Source organism: Aulonocara sp. 'chitande type north' Nkhata Bay, linkage group LG17 (assembly GCF_057382095.1).
Source record: "Aulonocara sp. 'chitande type north' Nkhata Bay isolate Kocher_YH1m ecotype deep benthic linkage group LG17, A_spYH_male_GT1.1, whole genome shotgun sequence".
Classification (NCBI taxonomy): domain Eukaryota; kingdom Metazoa; phylum Chordata; class Actinopteri; order Cichliformes; family Cichlidae; genus Aulonocara; species Aulonocara sp. 'chitande type north' Nkhata Bay.
Genome location: NC_141360.1, coordinates 6,994,956 through 7,017,265, shown reverse-complemented (window position 1 = coordinate 7,017,265; position 22,310 = coordinate 6,994,956). Strand labels below are relative to the sequence as shown.

Sequence of the window (22,310 nt, the reverse complement as noted above, 5' to 3'; positions counted from 1 at the left end):
AATATTAAAAAAGACTTTTGGCAACACATTTATCTCTTGGAAAACAATAAAACCCCAAATGTTTTATTAACGAGCTGTACTGGAAAAGGAAAAAAAAACTTGCACAAAGCCCAAATCTCAACAGCCCAAATTTTATTCAAATTAGAACAAAGAAAATATATCAAAGGTTTAAAATTACAGAATGTACAATTGTAACAAAAAAATAAGGCCACTTTGAATTTGATGGCAATAACTAGTCTTAAAAAAAGTTGGGACACGGGTAAGAAAAGGCTGCAAAAGTAAGTGCTAATGAAAAAGAACCAGCTGGAGAAACATTTTGCAACTAATTATGTTAACTGGAAACATGTCAGTAACACAACTGGGGATAATCATGTTATATTATATCATCTCGCAGATGCTGAGGTTCATCAATCTGCAGAAAAAAACACATGAAAAACTGGATGAACCTAAGAAAAAGAAAAACCAGCATCAAATTTGACACGTAGGCGCCGGTATCTCATCAGTAAAAAGTTTCTGCTGCCATCAAACTATTAACTAGTTTGATGCTAGATTTAGGAATCTAATCTTTATTCCACACACTTCCTCTTGCTGACTTTAGAGATGCGTAGGTGAATGCAGGAGAGTCTCAACTGCTTTTAATCTCTGTAACCCAAATAAAAAATTTACATGTAGTTTCTTAAGCACAGTTGCAGACTCATGGAAAAACACTGCAGTTTTGTGTCATGTGGGGAAGCGCGAGAATTAGGTCAGGTCGCAATCTTTCCTGATTTCTTATGTAGCTTTGGAGAGCAGCACGCCATCAGCTGTCAGGAAAAACAGCAATATCACTTGCTACACAGAGTGAGATTTTAATAAGCTGGGAATACATTTATACTTGATGTACAGTATCTCAGCATAATGACTATGTAATGAGAACAGCTGTCTAAGTTCTCAAAGCTCCAAATGTGGTAAAAGGTTTGGGAAGGAGTCATCAAACTGGGGAGGATGGGAAAAAAAGGTTAAGGAAGAGTGTAGGAAGGAAAGAAGAAAACAGAGGAGGAGAGAGAGGGAGGCAAGAGAAAAGTGAACGAAAATGATGAGGATGAGGATGAAGAAGGAAAAAAGAAGGACCGAGATGATAACAACAACAAAATTATGTTGGTTTTAAGCCATAAAAGCGTCACTTTCTCCTCCTGCGCTGCCTCTCTTTGGTCTCCAACTAAGAAGAGTGAACCTAGGCTTCAAAGACCCACTGAGCGCACAAAAAATTAATAATAAAACAGACACAACTTGGGAAGGATCGGACGAAAGCCTCTTTTAAGGAAGTGTGTCGATAAACATGAAAGACATCTGAGCGTCTCGCAATATGTGGAGACGCACAGTACTGTACCAAACCACACTTACAGATAATATTCCTCACTGGGGTTTTCCTTAGGTGCAGTACACTAACAAATAAGAAATGATACAAAAATGCAAGAGAAACAAAGATAAATCGGTAAAAGACAGGGCAGAGAGGAGTCTGAACTCACCAAGCGTTGCAGTCGAGGTCACATTTTATCAAATACTTTGCTTATCAATGCTACTCGTGTGCTTGGGGGGGCTACTCGGTGCACCTTCACTTAGCCTTGCAGTGTTTTGTCTTGCTTTTGTTGGCATTTGGGAGAAAACATTTTCCAATTCTGTGACTTCTTTTTTTGACCAGGACTCTTGATTTATTAATGAGGGAATGCAATTAGCTGCCTGCTGGCGCACAGACAAGATTGCTTCTGAGCGCTCAGTGAGTGAGGAGAGAAAACAAAGCATGAAAACACTCGCACAAACACATTTCTGGCACGCAGTGTCAAATACACCCAGGTATTCACAAGCAGAGGTGTTGACAGGCACACACGCGTGCGTGCAGTCACACACATCGAGAGTGCAAAAAAAAAAAAAAGACAAACACATCGTTTTGACGTGCCCGTCACATCCACCGGTCTAATCACACTCATCAGATTATCTGTTTATTGTTTCAGACCGTTTCACTAAGTGGATCCTCGTGTCTATGTGCTGATAATGCAATGCTTTGTACTCAGGAAGGAGGTTAGATTTTGTGTATCCTGTGTGCACATACGCCCCAAAATCCTGCTCATTATACCGAACAAGATCCTGCACGCTTACGAGTGGCAAGCAGCACCTAGACAGAGACTGGGCAGTATGACAGACTGAAAACGAAACGGACATTTTGACTTATTTGAGGTCATCTGGGACAGCCCCACTTAGATCACCTGTGCTAAGCTTCTATGCGTTTCTTCTTCTTACCCTTGGGCTGCCTCTGTTCATGAAACACCACCAGGTCCAGGGGGTTGTTAAGGTCCTCTGCGACCTTGGCCACATCGTGTCCCGTCAGTCGGTTGGCGCTGTATATCGCTTCATCTTCCAAGTCTGTCCAATACACGCGATCCTGGGTTAAAATAAAGCAAAGTCAGCTTGAGAAATACACAAATAAATAAAAAGCCCTAAACCAGCCTTGATGATTAACGATCAACCTATTAAAAAAAAAAAGAAGAATAAATGAAAGATATCTCAGCTAATGCCACAGATACTGTTATAAAGCCACATGCATGTTGCAGATCCAGAACTGCTTGCGCTGTACCACTTGAGATCGGACACTTTCCTAATCAAATGGCAGTGATGACGAGATATATTTCATATTTCAGTAACAGAACACTTACAAAAATGTTTTCTCTAAAGAGGGCATCATTCTAGGGTTTTATAAAGCTGTTGTTGCTTATCATTTTCAGAGTCCAGTGATTCTGTAATTCAGAACCGTGAGACCTCAAGTATGGAGCAAACATGCTGCAAATGAGCATAATCTGCATACAACTTTAGAATAAATGGCTTTTCATAAACACCATTTGTCTCTGCTTAGAAGCTGTGCACTGATATTCATTGTAGTCACCGTTAATTTAAAAAAAAAAAAAAAAAGGAAGAAAAAAAGCCAGTCTGCTGCAAAGAAATGTCCTCATCCCAACAATGGCTATTTGATTAAATTTACGATTACATTTGAGGATGTGTTGTGGTTTACTTGAATAGAGAGGTGTTTTATATCCAAGGTAACTGGTTAATTTTTCAAAAATGCAATAACCCCCCCCCCCCCCCCCCCCCCCAAAACATGCCATTTAGCCCCCACTCTAACATCTTTACCCTCCAGCACTCCAGGTATTTAAGATTATAGCCAGTCTCTCTCTTCTCTGGTAAGAATAATCAGCCCCAAATAAACTTAAAAACAGAGTCACATTACTCCAATTTGCCAGAGAAGAAAGCCCAGGTGGCACTCTTTGCTAATTTCTATTTTTAACCACCCTAATTATAACAGCTACTTAACAAATACAAGGACACAGTGGAGGCGTGGCATCTCTTGGAGACGGTTTAGTTAAAATAAGCCACCTACTCTGTGCTCGGTGGGTGAAAAGGGGAGCAGTGTTTACTTAAAAAAAACAACAAAAAACAGTAAAAACACCGTTTTAAGTCTGTAAGGAAGTTGCATGCTTGATAAGAAAAAAACAGCCCCGGTGTTTTATTGGAAAAACATCTGTACCTTTGACTCTCTGTTTAAGCTTTGTGCCAAAGCAGAAGGTAGTGACTGCTTTGGCGGAGCGTACGGTGTCTTTGTAGTCCTAGCTCAGCTTCCTTCTCAATTTCCCTTCCGCTCTTTCACACCTGCTCATTATTCTCTTTAATGATACTACACGATATAACCGCACAAGTGCTCACGGCACTTGGTTTCCACAGCAACCCCAGACGGCTTTGTCTTTGCAAGCACACATCAATTAAGAAAAAACAGAAAAATGCAGCAAATGACTGCACGAGAAAACACAGACAGGCTGATATCATGGAAAGCTCGATAAAACAACGAAGAGACGATTTAGGAGGTGAGTGTGAGACGGAGAGACCAATCAGGAAGAGTGTCTGCAGGTTTTTTCGTCGTTACAGGGAGGATGTATTTTTATCATCTTTTTAAAGGCAAAGACCTGCAAGACTTGTATGGTGTGCGGGTATGTGTGTGTCCGTGTGTGTCCGTGTGTGGGGCTTAGTCACAGCAGCCATCCATGCTTTTTGTGCCGTATTATCAGTGGACTTGACCTCTCTCTCACCTTCCCCCCCCATCTTTCAGTGAGCTCTCTATCACTCAATCTCTCCCTCACTTAGGTTCTGATAACCTTTACTCATATGACAGTAGTTCTGAAACAATGAAAGACAAATATCAGCCACGCTGATAAAACACTACTCAAATCTATTATTCCATCTCTTCTTTTTGCTTCTCTCGCTCTCTGTCTTGATTTCCACCTCAGCAGTCAGTCTCTGACATTGTTTTCCCCTTTTTACTTTCTCCACTGTCAATCTTTCCGCGCGCCGCTTGTGACCTTGAAGCTTCAAACAGCAGCACAAAACCTGAGAAGGGCAGTGCTCTTCAATTGTAGGATCAAGGTACATCTTTTATGTTTTGAAGGATAGGCCAGAAGTTATACACAAAGCGCACGCAGACTTGCTCCCATGAACACATGGCGCCACGTCACATCAGATGGAGCTGCAACTCGGGGGGAGTGAGAGCACGTCTAAATTTATATGGAGCCATTTTTGAGTCGAGGGAAAGCAGCCCTTTATGATTTTGCTGCGATTCTATCCCAGAAGAATATGCGTCGGGGCTGTCTGACACATCTGTCTGATGAGCTTCAGGTGCCTACTGGATACCTGGATGTTATGCATGAAAACTACAAATGAAAGCTCAAACAAAGCCAACCCACTCGCCTGTTGAGGATTTGATTTGATTTTTTTTTTTATGGGTTTGATCTGCATTCTTTGGCATAATTAGCCAAGTTCTGAAAAAATAATGTGGGGGCTTTTTCGGTAAATCATTTAATCTCCAATAAGCTGCAAAAGAGAATTTTTTCTCATGTGCACGTTACAACGTGTCTCTAGTTATGTGAGCTGACTAGTTTTCTTATTTGGGCTGTAGATGTGGACAGAGAGGGCCTGACGGACGTCTTTGTCAGGTTTTTAGAAATTAAAGCTTTGATCACATGTCATTTGACTGCCCCTGTTTTCACATAGAGCCTTTAAAATTTTAATCTTTACATATTACTCCAGTTTTTATTTCTTTCAACCACTACTTCTCTTCTCAATCCCATCCCACCTTCTCTTCTATCTCCTTCCTGTCAAGAGCTGAAAAAGAGACAACATTACTCTCTGCAAGCTTCTGCGATCTACATCTCCTCGGGGCTTGGCATGTAGGCAGGCGGTCGGCACTAACTGGTAGAGTTTACATGCGTGTGTCTGTTCAGGGTTTGATACAGAGGCCCCGCATCTTTCTCTGCAGTGCTGAGAAAACCCGTTCGCTCATCAGCATCAAAACGAAGTCTGCAGATGACACACTCGAGTGTAATGACTTGTAGCGTTCACTGTATCGCTCAGGAATATGAGGAGCTGGAATAAACCGTACGCCGCACATGAGTTGACAACTCATATCTCACATGCTCAGAAGAGCAGCTATATGGATGTGCATGTGAAAGAAATGGATGCTTAAGAGCTGTGGGCTTGTGGTTTTTGTTATGCTTGTGCATAATCAAATGTGGCTAAATGTCAGAAACATTTTCTCTGCATGCGAGAAAACATGTGAGGATGACTGATTTGGGGTTACACAGTCCCCACAACAATTCCCGCTCACAATAAGTTTCTACAGTTTTCACAAAGTTTTACATGTGATCCCCCAGGTCTTATTATTGTGGATTTGTCTTAACTGAAACTTACCGAACAGTGTATGAGCTAAATGTGAACATTTTACAGTTACTTTGTTTTTAACTAAAGAATAGGAACAGTTAAACTAACGTTTGCTTAATTTATACTATTTAAGAATCAGCTGCAACACAAGTAAGTGCACTCTTTGTTAGCATGGCTCCAATATTTGATTCACCAGTCCACTTTCTTCCACTCAGGGACAGACACTATGGGCAGAGAACCATTCGTGCTCACATTCACACCTACAACCAATTAAAATCACCAACCTAAGCTTCACCCAACCCCATACATGACTGTGAACTGTGGGAGGAAGCTGGAGTATGTGGAGGGAATCGACACAGCCACAGGTAGATCGTACAAATTCCACACAGAAAGGCCTCAGCCTAGATTTAAACCCAAGACCAACTAAAGCGAGGCGACAGTCCTACCACAGCAACACCGTGCAACTCGTGCATGCTGTAATATTTTTTACTCTCTCTTCTTTTACGTTTAATAAAACTCAAACTTCCTGGGCATGGATGACACCAGTTTTAAATATTTTGCATGAGTGACTCTGTGGAAATGTGTTCTGCCATTCTCGACACAGATGATTCTTTGCAGGTGCTCTTTGCTGGAGGTGTTGTTTTTCTTGCTCCACAGTCCACCTTAAAATACTCCAACTGTTCTGCTGAATTTGAGGCAGGACACACAGGCCACAGCTTTCACTTTTTTCATTCTATAAAAACTTGTGTTTGAAATTGAAATTGAAATTGAGGAGAGCAGCACTTTGCGGTTGTCACCATTGAAATCCACGCTGGACAGCAGGTGCAGCTTGGAGTCCACCCAGTAAAGTCGTCTGTTGGACAAGTCTGAGAACATGCAGGGAAGGGGGAGAGCGAGAGAGAACAAAATCAAGAGGGGGTAGGGGAGAAGGTGAATGGAGAGAGAGAGAGGTCACTCAGAGTGAAACGGCCCAGGGTGAGGGGTATATGGATGTAATGGCCCAGTAGCTACACAATCAATCTTCTTTGACATGACGACCTCAGCCCCGTACTAAGAAAACACAGATGTGATTGTAATATTGCCGCTTGACTTCTTTGCTGGAGAAAATATATATGCCCTTGAACAGATTCATTAGTCTTGCTGGACCTATTTTAAAGACAAACTTTGCTGTTTCGCAAATCTCAAATAACTCCACATTTCAGCCACTGCTATATTATTTATATTAGGCCCAAATCATTGTTGTGTCCTTGCTATGAGCGGCAAAGTGTTGTGGTGTTTACTTTGAAATCGAAACACCACATTGAATTTAAACAGCAAAGGAAATAATCCCTGTATTACTCTTTTTTTCACCAGACTCTAAGATTATGCTTTTAAGAAAAACATTTAAAAAACAGAAAGCAAGAATTTAATTAGTAATTAATAAAGAATTAAGCTTTTGTGTGCAATAAGCAATTCGAAATTGGTAAAACACTGGAAGTATATGAAAAAAAAGCATCCAATAAAAGCACCAAAGTAAACTGAAGGGGGAAGAGAATTAACACGATTCTGTCCCCATTCACCTCTCCTGACTCAATCACCTGCACTGTTCGGTGGTCTCTATGAAATCAATGACCAGGGGAACACAATTCACCCTTTCTCTCCCACAGCCGCCTGGCGCCAAACCTCTCATTCGCCTTATTCCAAAAAATAATTTGTTTTCATACAGATGCGGCGACACCTCAATTCCACAGAGTGTGGCGACTGTGTGCTTCTATTTCTCCTCAGGCAAGGGCAGCTGAGAGGAATTGGCTGGTGCTTCGGAGGGAGTTGAAAGGGATGAGGGGAGGTATCGACAGCACAGAGCGTCTGGCTTATTAATTCGGAGCCTCATACTCACTGGCTTGATTGATGAGAGCCAGACACAAACTGAGGTATATAACAATAAGAGCTACTTGGGTTTCAGCACCCATAGACTATTTTCTTCTCTCAACTTGTGCTGTTTGTCTCTCTCTGGCTTTCCTCCATGTGTTGTTTTTTTTCTTTGTGTTGAATTCACTCGAGACACTTTTTTTCTCTCTCTCTCTAAAAGCAATGTCAGCATAATAACCTTTTTTTTTTTTTTTTTTTTAACAAAACTGCTGTCAGAACTGATTGATTTTTTCTATCTGGGCATCATCTTCTAGCTTTTCATCCTTCTTCCGTGGGCTTTGAATGTTCAAAGCTACATGTTTTTTTCCTTACCTAGAGTTATTCCATTGGGCCATTCAATGTGTTCAGACACCAAAATTTGTCTATCCACTCCATTCATCCCAGCCTTCTCAATTTTGGCCTGACCTCCCCAGTCTGACCAGTACATAAACCTGCGGGAAGATACACAAGTTAGATTAAATTGAAGCAGCAACCTCGGAGGCTGAGAAATCAAGCCAACGTGACCTGCCTGCATTCTCTCTGAGGGCCACCAGATGGTGATAGCTGTGGTTGTAAAAGAGACCTGAAGTCTTACAGAAGGCTACGAGAAATGGCTTTCTGATTTTACTCATTTGTTTTGGGTCATACTGAATAAAATATCAACTGAAATATTTTGTAACCATGTTACAAAATGATATAAAAACCGCACACTTGATGGCTAATAGCTGTCCATCAGAAGTCATTAGCCAATGATTGTGCGGTTTCACACTTGACTTCTTGTCAACTCGGGTTTTTTGCCAACCAAGCTGGTGATGGCAAAAGCTTCAATACAATATGGCACTTCAGAAACCAATGTGTGGCTATCTGTGGCTGAGTGCCTAGCTTTAGAGCAGGGGTGAAAAAGGTTTCTAGCTTGGTATAAAAAGTAATTTTCCACCTTTGTGACATCTTTACATTTCATCCCTTTATAGGGGCTTAAAGTATTAATACTTAAAGTTGTGAATTATTAGTGCTGTGGAGCGTGACGCTTGAATGCAGGCGGTTGTAGCACCAACTCGCGGCAAGGCTTCAACTTCCGCTACTTCAAGTCATTGAACTGGACCTTTTTGTTTCTGCGTTTGTGACCTTTTGAACTTTTAATACAATCATCTAACAAATAATATGGCTTCCTGTGTGCTCTACTTTTGGTGAGTGAAAGCTAGTATTTTATTTGTCTGTTACTTAATAACTAGCAGCTTATCTGTGTGTCTAGCTAGCATTAGCTGATAACTTAACATACAGCTTATCACCCAAATACAGTCCAAAACCAGTGAGAGATGCCATTGTTCATCTTTATATACATGTTGTATCATTAAGGCACGGCCAGTTCAGTGTCAGAAATGAAAGGAGTAACTTTGCTAGGACCAGTGAAGAGAGGTTAATATGCAATGTCAATTGTTCTGAAAAACTCTTAACTGACAAAATCAACTGTACTCCGTCACACGATGTTCCACAGACATCTTCTCTCATTTTCTTTGCAAAATGACTGTATTATTAGTAGGACAGGCATTGAAAACATAAAAGGGAAAGCACTGTGCAAAACAGCAGGTACTGGAAACTTGGACCTTATCTGAATATGTGTGTCCATGATAAAACTGAAATTGTGGCTTCATTTGCATGTATTTCATGCTAGTCTAGCTTTGTAGAGCTGTGAAAAGACGTCTTTGGGGAGCTCAAGGCACCCGAGACAAATGGAAAGAGTTAGAAAGGGAAGACAAAGTGTTACATCCCATCTCAAGAAAACTGTTAAAGTGCTTAATCTAACAGATGGGCTCAGTGCTACAAATAGCCTTTACTGACTTTAGGCCAACTTCTACACCCAATCTCTTTCTACTATAACAACACTGGCTTTTACAGACACACACACAATGACAGTAGGACCTCTTACTCGCCCTCCCTCCTTCCTGCCTTTTTGCTCAACTCCTTTGCAATCTTTTGCTCCTTTGTGCATCTTTTCAAAATCCCTTTACCCTAAAACTAACCCAACTCACCCTTGGTGCGGATCCACAGCGATGGCTCGTGGCTCGTTCAGCTCGGTGGTTATGAGCATTTTCCTTTTCCTGCCATCTCCCGTAGCGACAGATATGCTCTTATTGCCTGAGTCCGTCCAGTAGATGTTCTTGTGGACCCAGTCGACAGCAAGGCCCTCCGGGGAGTGGAGCGAATCGATGAGCGTCACCTGCTGTGATGAGTCACTGGCCTTGTTGATGTAAGCGCTGGTGGGCGGATGGAAAGGAAATGTATCAGTAAATAATCTGGAAATTATAAAAGCCTAATCCATCACAGAGGTGCTGGCACGATGGATTTACTACCGTCTGGCTTCCTTTCCTTGGGAGGAATGACTTGATTGTGAGTGGCTTAGATATCTTGTTGGGAACATAGATTCTTCACTCTATTCAGGTGTGAGGGGCACCCAATCCTGACACCTTTATAACAACTTCAGCCTTCACACCAAACACAGCCTCCCAGGGAGAATGAGTCTGTCTTTTTCTATCAGCACCACATGCCTATATCTCCCCTTTAACCGAGTGTCCCTTTCTTGTCTTCAGTTTCTTTGATTTTCCTACTCCGTCCACTTACTCTGTCAACTCTTCTATCCCCATTCCCCACTGACATTTCCTTTACTGGTGAAAAATGTTAAAACTTAATAGATTACTGCCTCGACAATATATGAATGCAAGAGCAAGATGGAAGAAAAAATGCTTGATAAAAGGTTGGGACAAGCAATGTCCCAAGTTGCACAGTGCCTTCACATTTTAGCAACGCCTACAGGAGTAAGAGGAGACGGGAGGTGCATCTTAACTAAAGAAGAAGGTTGACTGGTAGTCAGAGCTTGGAGATGCTCACTGTTACATTTTGCCAACCCAAATGTCTTCATCTTTACAGTCAGGTGAGTGTGGGATGTTATTGTGTGAGTGTGATAGATAATCTATGGGTTCTCAAGAGTGCCTCAGGGTTTGCAACATGGATCCAACGCCACACTGTTTCACCCTCGAGGGTAAAACGGCTCAAGCATTGTGGACATGAAGGAAACCCATCGTGTTATTGATGCAGCATGCAGCTACTGAACTCTACTGAAAACGCCAGAACAAAAATTACATTTGACACAAATTCAATTTGAAACAATTTTCTTTTGCATTACATTCTGTTCTTTGATACTGAGTAATCGCGAGTTCCACTAAAACATATTTTCTGTTTAATCTCTTGTTCAATTTCTCCAATATTTAATTTTTTACGAACACAGCAGATATAAAAATTCAACACGTCAGGTTTTCATGATGTATAAAAATGAAGAAAATGAGATCAAGGTAAACGATTTAAGAAAATCATTTCCACCTTTAAAGTTTAACCTGCACAATTCACAGTCACTCTTCAATTCTATTTGGGTGGGGGACAATCACTGAAAAACTTACAATTACCTGGCTGCACAAATGTGCGCAGCCTTAGACTAAAATACTGTTAAATACCTCTTTTGATTTTACTACACCGTTCAGTCTTTTTGGCTAGGAGTTTGCCACAGCACTGCGTCTCTTGATTTGGCAATACTTAACAGTCTTCTTTGGAAAAGTACCACAAATCATCGTCAGGTCACCCCACAGGTTTTGATTTGGATTCAGGTCTAAGTCTTTCCAAAACTTTAATCATCAGGTGAAGACATTCTTTTGTAGAATTGGATGATTTGGGTCATTGTTGTGCTAAAGGGTGAAATTCCTCATCATTTTCATCTAGCAGCTGCTTTAAGTTTTTGTGCCAAATTGGTATCAGTATTGGAACTGCTCATATTTCCGTCCGTTTTGAGTAAAACACAATGTATTTTATGGTATATTTTACAGCTTGGACATTCTTGTGTACCCTTCTCCTGACTGATACCTTTAAATCATGAGATCTCGTTAACGTTTTATAAGCTCTTTCTGGACCATGGCTTTTAATTTATGCATGTCACATTAAAAATGGACAAAGTTCTGAAGTCATTTTTCTTGGGGTCATATTTTCTCAACATCACAAATCCAGATATTTTGACAGTGCTATGAAGAGGTTTTATATCCACTTTATATTCTTTTACTCACTCTAATTTCACTATGTCCTTAATTTGAGTTAGAAAATCTTCACATAGACTTAGGTTGAACAGGTTGGTGGGCTGAACAGAGGCTTCGGGCACAGTGAAGAATAAGACAGAGACAGATGAGTCCAAGTCCACTGAGCAGATTGCATGTTTAATTGGTTGAACCATTGTTTGCAACAGACATCTCCATCATTGGGAGAAGGTAACAAGTCATCGACCCGTGGCATGCTAATCACTATGAATTAGTCTGGAAAACCACATTATCACATTGAGGGTGAATGAGTAGTGCAGACTTTAATAAGCCTAACTATTTCGTATATCACCTTATCAGGGAACAAAACAAAATAAATTAAAAAAAACCCACAATTTACTGATAGTAGTCCAACCTAATAAGCTCCGATTTCTAATTTCATCTCTACCTGGGGTTAAGATCTGTCACCAAGGCAACTTGGACAATTTGCTTACATATATTCTACTGTGGCGTTACAGGAGAAAAGAAAACATATGGTAATGTCAAAAAGAGCAGATATTCTAAACAGCAGGAAAACTTGATTCTGATGCTATGCACTTGGGTGCAAGTGCAGAAGATTTTGCTTTGAAAGATTAGAGAAAAGAAAACACCATCAAGGACAACGCCAAGTAGATTAAGCTGTATAACTTCCCTTGCTGTTTGCTACTTAAAGCAACTTTTGATATGTGAGTTTATTTACGGCATCGAAAAATAGACTTCGCTGTGAAAAATGAGTTCATTTGTCCGTTCCCTGTCACAAGCCCTTGACTGTGTTACCAAGTTTGTGTGGGAGAATGTCTGCGTGTGAATGTGTGTGTATGGAGATGAATAATGGCAGCGATTATTGAGGCAGTGAAATTAGTGAGAGCATATGGCTCAGCTGAGATGATAGAAAGCCCCTCCCACAACCTGTCAGCCATCAGGGTGACACAAACACACACACAAATGTATGTGCAAAGCTATGATATGTGCACACACACAGACTCACACAGTGTGTGTGAAGGACAAACAGGTGCGGCTGACTCACTACCAGAAGGTGTGACAGGTTGAAGCACACAAGATGGATGGACAGAGGAGAAAGATAATGAACATGTTGGCTGAAGAATGACAAAAGTGAGTTATCTAACTTTAAGGTCCTGCGTCTATACAGTGGCTTTCATCGTTTTATATGGGCTTCCTCTGCCTTTATAGACAGAATATATACACATCATTTACAGCATTTCAATAATTACACTGAAATATACAATTATAGATCATTTTTCTGTCGATTAAACAGAATGATCCAGCAAAATCTAGTGCGTTTTCAGTTCTGTGTGGCAGTACCTGATAGGGTTAAATAAATAATTTAAAAAATAAATATAACTTGTCATTGTGTGTGCGTGCTGTATGTGTGTGTACCTGTATATTTTCTGATGATACAGATCACACCAGAACATCTTGTTGGTGGACACGTCCACATCCAGGGCCACGGCATTCTTCAGTGTAGGGACCACTTGTGTGTACTCACTCTTCAGCAGGTGAATACGACGGATTTCATGACGGTTAGTGAACAGCAGGTACGGACTCTTTCCTGTTGGAAAAGGAAAGATGTTTATGTTACCATCAATGAAACCACTGGACAGAGAAGTTATACAGAACAGCTCATCTGCCCTGTAACCCACTGCTGTGACTCTAAATTAGGAACCTACCAAATATGGGCCGTTTGTACTGCTTTTGCTCTTGGTATGTCACAGGGAAATGTTTGTTACCCTTGCAAAATACCTGTACGTGAAAGCTGAACTTGTGAATCTGTACTGTTATAGGCATTTGCAGCTAGACTGCTGACTAGAACCGAAAGTATGAGCACATCACTCCAGTCCTGGCCTCTCTGCATTGGCATCGTGCCTCATTTTAGAATTCAGTTTATGGTTGTTTGATCAAGGCTCTTAATGGGCGGCCCCTAGCTTGTATTACCAGTCTTATTCATTTATATTCACCAATATTTCCCAGTCTCACAGACCCACTGGTGAAGGCCTCTTACTGTACATGTCTCAAGGTCATGCCTCAAGCAAAGAGGTGACAGAGCCTTTGCAGTCGTTGCTCCACAGTTTTCAAATCTACACAATCACACGAAAGCCGAAGTTCTGATAGGACTCTATGCAGTCCTCTGAGAAACTAAGTACTCTTCATGATTCAGTAGCTTGTAGAATCACCTTTGCAATAACTTGAAGCTACTGAAGAACTTTGGTTGACTGTTCACAACGTTGGTTCAGTTCATTGAGTTTTGGCAGGATGATGCATAACTCGGGTGTAGGTCTGGATGACCTTAATTGGACCTTTGCAACACCTTCATTCTTTTCTTTTTCATTCTGTTATACATTTGCTGCTGTGTTTGACATCATTGTCTTGTAGCATGACTGAATTTGGGTAAAGCTTTAGCTGTCAGTCAGATGGCCTCATATTTGATTCTAAAATACTTTGGTATACAGCATCGTGCTTGACAGTTGGTATGAAGTGTTTGTGTTGATTATGTCGTGTTTGGGTTTTGCCAAACGTGGGGCTGTGCATTATGGCCAAACATTTCCACTTTGTTCTCATCTGTCCACAGGACATGGTTCCAGAAGTCTTGTGGTTTCCTCAGATGAACTCTGTAAAGCTAAGGTGTGTTTGCCGCTGTCTTTCTTAAGAGAAGAGGCTATCGCCACACTTGTTCAATCTTTTTGTGGCATCATGAACTGTCATGAACTTTGACATTTAACACTCTAATAGGGGTTTTTTAAAGTCTGAGATGTAGCTCTTGGGGTTTTAAGCAATTTCTCTGGGCATTGCATGGCCTGACCTTAAGAGGAATTTATTGGGACGCCCATTCCTGGGAACATTGTGACATTTTGTTAACACACATACATACAAAATAGGCTGTTCTAGTGTTTCCCTTTGCTATTCTTCACCAGTCTAATAACCTACATACTGTTGTGTACAAAGATACCGTGGGTGGTGCTGAGTGTTTAGCCTTATTCCCAAAAGGGAACATAATGTAAGCCAACTGTACTTTGCATTTGTACTATTTAGGTCCTTAAAGCATGTATTTTTGATGATGTGAACATAAATTATGTATCCAAACAACCCCTTTAAAATAATGTTTCCCATCTACACACAGATTTTAGAACAACATCATATTATTGAGTGAGTTTTTCACACAATTATGCACAACAGGGAAAATGATGTATGTGGTATGATTCAGTCCACATGGAAAACACACACCCCTTTTTAAAGACTATTGTTTTGGAATAAAGATGCAAGTGTGGTGTCCTACTGTTGGAAAAAGTTACATTACTCTTGTTAGTGAAGTGACCCAACAAGAGCCATGCCACAGTCTATTTTAAGTACAACAGTGCATTGCTGGGTTCTCTTTTTCAGGGGCATTCAGGATGTGGCGTTCACTGGCACTTAGTTACCTGGTAGCGGACACACTTCAGCTGACTGAAGGTGAGGATGGCTCAAGCATTTGAATAATTCTAGGTAGGTGACAAGGTCAACTCTAGCACACAGAGATACCTTAGTTTGTGAGCATGGGAGTTGCTGTGACATCTATATTTTTGTCATCAAGCACTTTCAACCTAAAATACAAGAAATGTAGTCCTGGACTCTCACTACAGTGCAGCTAATAAGACATCAATGTTTCTTTTAATTTAGCAGCACTGGTGTGTCCTGGATTGCCACTCCCATTACATTTTCCAGCACGTTTTTTCACGTTTGTTCTCTGTCCTAGCTGTCACGTCATCTTTATTCTCCACTGTCCACAAAAATCAAAACAGCATTCAAACAAGACAAAGCCGGCCGGCAGCAACGTTCAAGCGTGCATAGACAGCACAAACTCCTACTTTCACACAGACTCAACCGTGCTTTGACAGGTTTCCTCAGCCCTGGTTTATTACAGGCCACTGCACAAGGAGAAAATATTACAGTTCTACTACTGCTAGGATCCAATCATTTTTCTCTTACTACTGGGTTTGTAATCATCAATTTCCCCTGCTGAGAGGGCGAGTGAGCGAGAAAGCGAGAGAGAGACAAAGGAACAGGCAAGCGCAAGTAAATCTGACAAATGCAGGTAAAGTCAGGGAGAAAAGATCATTAAGAGGATGTAATTAAGGAAGGACGAAGGAAAAAGCCATCAACAAAACAAGTGAAAACATGGGAAAGTGGGAAAAAGAGAGAGAAAAGTAAGAACATTTTGAAGCCTGTATAATGAGGACATGGATAACTCCGACATGTCTTTCATCAATCCCCACAGACTCACTTTTTCACGACAATATCTCTTATCCCTCATCGGTGTTGTCACAGCAATATGTCCTTCTGAAGTTTATTTTTTAAAAAAAGAAAAAAAGAAGCTGAGTCACTGTTTTCCAAAAGGCCCCAGCACTACAGATGTCATCAAAAAGTGCAAGATTATCTCTTCTACAAGATATTGCAAAGCTACAGTCAGCTATCTGAACAGCAACATGGTTCCGTAAATATATTTTAATCTGCAGTGCTCGTTCAGGGCTGCTCTGCCCCATCAGCCAATTAAGATAAAGCTGCAAAAGGATAAGTGCAGCCTGGGAAACACTGTTATTGTTGAGTTAAACACTGTTATATACATGACATTCCTGCAGTGATACCTTTGTTCCATTTACAGGGCACACAAAGCAACTAAAGCAACCTGCTGTGTTCACTTTTTGGACAGCAGCTTCATTACAGTGTGAAACAAGCTGCTGCAGCTTCATCCCTGCCTTCTTCTGGCTAGCTGCCACTCTGAAAACATCCTGAGCGCTCGTGAGCCAATATACTGAAAGTGAACTGTAAATATATCGTGTGACATCATGTTTACCATTTGGTTCCAAATGATATCTTCTCATTTTCAATCCCAAATGTGCAGAACAGGAGCGTCCTGTTTGTTACTGCAGGAATGGCTTCAGTCTGTGAACCACAGGCTGTGTCTGTCAGGACCCACAGGCTTAATCATTCAAACCAAAACTTTCAACAGAGTTCTGTCATAGTGCTTGTTGCCCGTTTCCATCCTTTACATTATGACCCCAGTGTGTGGAACTTGTCTTTATTATAGGTCTCCACTTACAGACCTTATCATGTTCTCATTCATGCAAACATCGAAATCAGCCAATCACATGGCAGAAGCTCAATGCAGACATCAGCTGGAGTTCAAGGCAAGCATCAGAATGAACATGGCATGACTAGATATCAGACGTGCTTTAGAAGTTGCTGGGACTTTCCAACACAATCATCTCCAAGGTTTACAGAGGACGGTCTGAACGTAACAGGCGAGCAGCAGTTCTCTGGGAGAAGATGCTTCAGTGATGTCAGAGAAGAAGTGTGTCGAGCGTGACAGGAAGGTAAGAGTGACTCAAATAACCACCTGTTACCACCAAAGAGCTTCTCTGAATGCACCTCATGTTGGAAAGCAGATGGGCTACAGCAGCATCAGACCACAGGGCGCCACATCGCCCAGCTACAAACAGAAACCTGAGGTTGCAGTATGCACAGGCTTTCTGTAGCAGACTTTGGTATAAACATCATAACTGCATGGATTCCTCCTGCATTGGATCAGTGGTGCTACAGTGTGAGGGATATTTCCACGTCCATGCCTTTCTAACCACAGTGTACCAACTCCTGCAGGACGATGTGTAACAAAGCACCAGTCCTCTAACTGGTTTCATGAACAGTTCATGGTCCACAAATAGTCCCCACAGCTATTTGTAAAGATAAGAGGATAGATGGGTGGACGGGTTTTAATTGCGTTCTGTACGTAGTACGTATAAAACAGAGCATGTGTACAGATATTTTCAGATCTAATGAAAAGTCTTAATAGTCACTTACTGTTGCAGCCAGCTATGACCACCCGGACATCTACGGCGGCATGCTCTTTAATGATCTGCACAAACAGATAATAGTTTTCAGTATTTGGGCTCTACACCATGAAACCGTGACTGGAGTTCAGTGAAAATATGCAGCTGGTGCTCCTGTGCAGTGCAGCGCTGGAGAAAGGGCCAGAACCTGTCTGATGGCTTTAGCTCCCACTGAGTCAATGAAAGTTGCAGACGTCCAGTCCAGGATGATGGAGTGGACTGTGCTGAAAGGCTCAAGGAAGACCGCCTCCTCTGAGTCGCCATGTCTGTCGCCAAACTGGCCGTTCTTCTGATCCTCCGCCACGTGGCTCTGGGACAAAACGTCATGAGTCACTGCCTCATCCTTGTACTAGAAACAAAGCAGCACCACAAAACATATTTTTTATATATATATATATATACACACACACACACACACACACACACACACGACCGTCACATGAGTGTGTATTTAACCTGTTGACAAAGCTCAAAGTTTGGATAGACAAAAGAAAAGCAGTGACCCACCTTGGCACAGATTTTCAGCGGAGACGACCGATTGCTGTTCGTCTTCTCCTTTCTTTTTTTTTTTTGGGCTTTCCGAGCAGCTTGTAAGTGTTCAGGGTTTAGCCCCGTCTGTAAAGATCAACATAATCACAACAGAGCTGTTAACATCCAACTCAGCACGTCATTCTTCCTCACTCATTTACCTCTACCATTACCTCACGTCTTATTTTGGCATTTTCTCTGATAATTATTCATATTACATTACATAATACACTTGTTATTAATCTCATGTCTTTATCCTGTCTTCCTTCTCTCCCCCCAACCAATCACAGCAGATGGCCCCGCCCCTCCCTGAGCCTGGTTCTGCTGGAGGTTTCTTCCTGTTAAAAGGGAGTTTTTCCTTCCCGCTGTCGCCAAAGTGCTGCTCATAGGGGGTCATATGATTGTTGGGTTTTTCTCTGTATCTATTAATGTAGGGTCTACCTTACAATATAAAGCACCTTGCGGTGACTGTTGTTGTGACTTGGCGCTGTGTAAATAAAGCTGAATTGAATATGAAAAACAAAAATGAGAACTGAAACAATGTTTACAAAACAAACACATATTGACGTCTTTACTTTTGAACTTTAACACAATAAGCATGAAGCACATGATCAACTGCTTTCAGTAACATCTGTGCTTCACCTGATTTGTCACAAAACAAGTGTTAATCTTGCACAAAGATAACCTGAGTAAAAGCAAAATGCAGTTTTCAACGTGTGATTTCATTGTTTAACCAACACAAGCTATCTAAACCTGCACCTAGGTGAAAACGTAATTACCCAGAATTCATAGTTCCATCAACTGTCCAAGCTCTGAAGCAGTAAAGTAATGACCCTGTTACCCTTTGCAGCTGATCGTGGCACCGTGTTGCTTTTTGAGCTCTTGTAGCGTCTCTTTGTGTTATTGATGCGATCAGGCATGGCTGTGACTCGTAAACACTGAGCTCAATCCATGATCTTACAACGGGACTCTTTTCCCCTTTAAGGACTCAACATGCCTCCACAGTAGCAACAGAGACTGATCCCTAGGAATCAGGTGTTGCTGGTAAAGCTGGCACAGTTACTCCTTAGGTTAAGACTGGGAGAGGCTGGGAATATTTCCCACACGGTGCTTAGATACTGGATAAACCTTTAATTCACACAGTAAAGTTAAAATGTATTCTTTGCTCTTAGTTATTTGAACACACAGAAAAGCAGAAATGACAAACGTAGAAACGTTTTCACTGAACTGTTGAAGCTTCAGCTGTAATGTGAACAGGCTACAACTGCAAACCTTCATTTGTAGCCAAGACAGTGAAAACACAAGCAAACTGACTTCCTGCTCATCTCAAAGTAGAGCTGTGCTCGCATCTACCACCAGATGATTACACGCTCACGCTGCTCCTCTCAGACTGAGTCAGGTAAGACCCAGTGATAATAAGTGCTTCACATATTTCCCCCACAAAAGGGTTTCTGTTTGCTTCCACACACTCAAACACACTGCTACCTTCTCCTTGAGGCTGTTCACATACAGGTCACTGTTAGCAAAGTAGATTGAAGAGTTGGAGTGGAAGATCTTAATCCCCTCATATTCAGCCGCCTGAGAACACAAACAGCAGGCTTGGTCAGTGTGGATGTTTCACACGGAGCAGGTTTCTCTCCTCACACATTTACCTCTTCATACTCGTCGACGTCACAGTAGAGCCCCGTGTTAGCGACGTGACCCAGGATGGAAGTTTTAGGGCTGGAAGAGAAAGAAAACAGCTCAGAGCACAAATCAAACCTGCTCTTTGAAAACTCTCACAGCTGCCTTTAAGCTTCAGTTCAAGGAAAAACACATATCCGAATCATTACCTCTGTGTCCTGTATATGACTGTCAATATGGCAAATGTGACGGCCACCAGGAGGCCGTAGTCCAGTCCCAGCAGCACAGAAGCGATAAAGGCGATCACCCAGATGGCCTGAGAGGACAAAAAGGAAAGTAACATGAAACTAGCATGAAGAGGAAGCGTTTTGCAAGACCAAAGCAGTTTTAACATAAGCAAATGTCTTCAGACGACGTGCATTTATCTCCTGCACATTATAGTCACACTTCTGTCTGCAAGCTCAGCTTCTCCACCGTGTATTCACTCGGGTTCACATAAACACCTCTCAGAGTAACGGTGCACTTTAAGTCAGCTAAGCTTGGTTTTAAAGACTGACCAGTTCAATCTTGCTGGTCCTCCACAGACTGGGAATGTCTCTGAACTGCTTGAACATCCCTATGAGGTTGACCATGATGATGGCAGCCAGCGCAGTCTGAGAAACACAAGCAAACGAGAGCCAAAGAAGACATATAGGTGTGTGCGGTCTCACAGGTCACGCCCAAACGTCAGACGGGAACTCACCTGAGGGAGCGGCTCGAAGACAAAGCCGACGGCCACCACCACCACCAGCACCGACGCCAGGAGCCCTGCAATCTAAAGCACACACATAAAAAAAAGCAATAACTCCATCAACACACCTCTCACTCTAACAACAGCTTTACAGCACCAATTTAGATAGTGTAATCACTCCTGCAGCTCGTGTGTGTCACCTGTGTTTTGCCTCCTGTGCTCTCCTGGACCAGACTCCTCGACATGGAGCAGGTGACGGCAAACATTTGGAAGAAGGAGCTGATGAAGTTACACAGACCGAGTGCAATGAGCTCCTGAAAGTGGACACGTGGAGGAAAACCGTGAAAAAGAGAGGAAAGTCCTTCTGCAACAACATTTACACACGTCAGCTTTGGACAATTTCAGGAAAATGCGACCCGTATATTTTCCACAGTCGTGCTTTACTAAATGCGTGACCTGCATTTATGTGTCAGCTATGTGTCACTGGAGGACACGCTTTGCTCAGTCTTCAACGAATAGTACAGTCAGGCAACTATACAACGCTCCAAACAACTCAGTGTTCAATGAAATGAACACGTTCCAACAAACTGGAACAATGAACCTTTTTGTGAGCAGCATTTCCAATATCAGCGTGCAGGATAAAAATATAACTTTACAAGATTTGCAACAAACAGCTAGAGGACGTCCCATCATCCAGAAGATCCAAAGTGTCCTAACCAAACATTTAGTCACACACAGTGCCAGAGGCTCATCAGCAGCTCACCCCGTGGACACACTCACCTGGTTGCCATCCACACTGTAGCCATGTTTCAGGGCAAAGATCTTGGCCAGCGAGACGTCCATGGAGAATCCTACAATCGCTATAGCAAAAGAATCTGTGACCAAATTGGGCAGCAGCGAGATGTTTGGGGCAGCAGGAGGGCGAAGCCTGTAACCAATAAGACAACATCTGTATACCTCTGTCACATACGTGTAGAGAACACGAGCTTAAACCAAAAGACACTTAAACAAATCCATAGAGTGTGCGGCCTACCCTGTTGGTATGTTCCCAACCACATGGACCTTGTATTCCTTTGATAACGACAAACCATAGGAGATGCCCGTGGACACGATGACCACAATGATCTCTCCAGGAATGGGAATGGGCAGCTTCTTCTTGAAGCGCTCGTTGAGAATTTTGATCACGTAAAGGAAGATGATACACCCGAGCCCCAGAAGGAAAGTGGCAATATTGGTGCTGGTGATTCTGCTGAGCACTGCTTTGACACTCTGCAGTGACAGAAAGGTAAGTGTTAGCGATTCATTGACCATTATGGGAAGGAGAAAGACAGGGCCTCTCAAAACTCACATAAATAGCAGAGAGAAACCCAGAATAACGCTGCGTTTCCACCCCCAGCAAGTACTTCAGCTGGGAGATGACGACGTGCATGGATGCTGCTGTGGTGAAGCCTCGCACCAGGGGCTCGGTGAGGTAGATTGCTACAAAGCCAAACCTGAGAAGACCTAAAACAATCTAAAGGAATGCAGAAGAAGAGGGGGGTCAAAAACAATGTTTCATACAGAAACATTTAAAATCGAGTTGATACATCAACAGTGATTCAGACATGCTGCTGCTGCTGCTGCTTTGGATAAACAGTGAGATTAGCCACGGCTGCTCTGCAGGCGGGAGGCTGACCTGGATGAGTTGTGACCATCACGGCCACCTGGACCCTGCTCTTATCACGAAGCTCCACGTTGATGGCATCAGATGCGTTGGATCCAGTAGCATTGATATTCATAAACATGCTGTCTGGTGCCTCCCTCACAGCGACGCCC

General features: G+C 42.1%; 1 protein-coding gene across 1 annotated transcript in view; it reads right to left on the bottom strand.

The window, feature by feature from the left end:
- Nucleotides 1–22,310, bottom strand: part of LOC147309579 (uncharacterized) — a 38,661-nt gene extending 16,351 nt beyond the window's left edge. Inside the window, exons 1-18 of the mRNA XM_086269888.1 lie at nt 22,171–22,310; nt 21,844–22,008; nt 21,529–21,764; nt 21,276–21,423; nt 20,696–20,809; nt 20,508–20,579; nt 20,323–20,418; nt 19,975–20,081; nt 19,795–19,864; nt 19,628–19,720; nt 18,122–18,229; nt 17,763–17,963; nt 17,586–17,640; nt 13,134–13,305; nt 9,654–9,878; nt 7,957–8,075; nt 6,415–6,602; nt 2,278–2,419 (exon numbers count right to left, since the gene is read on the bottom strand). Of these exons, the coding sequence (XP_086126014.1) occupies nt 2,278–2,419; nt 6,415–6,602; nt 7,957–8,075; nt 9,654–9,878; nt 13,134–13,305; nt 17,586–17,640; nt 17,763–17,963; nt 18,122–18,229; nt 19,628–19,720; nt 19,795–19,864; nt 19,975–20,081; nt 20,323–20,418; nt 20,508–20,579; nt 20,696–20,809; nt 21,276–21,423; nt 21,529–21,764; nt 21,844–21,924 (2,227 nt within the window). The 5' untranslated portion in view covers nt 21,925–22,008; nt 22,171–22,310. The remainder of the gene's footprint in view (nt 1–2,277; nt 2,420–6,414; nt 6,603–7,956; nt 8,076–9,653; nt 9,879–13,133; nt 13,306–17,585; nt 17,641–17,762; nt 17,964–18,121; nt 18,230–19,627; nt 19,721–19,794; nt 19,865–19,974; nt 20,082–20,322; nt 20,419–20,507; nt 20,580–20,695; nt 20,810–21,275; nt 21,424–21,528; nt 21,765–21,843; nt 22,009–22,170) is intronic.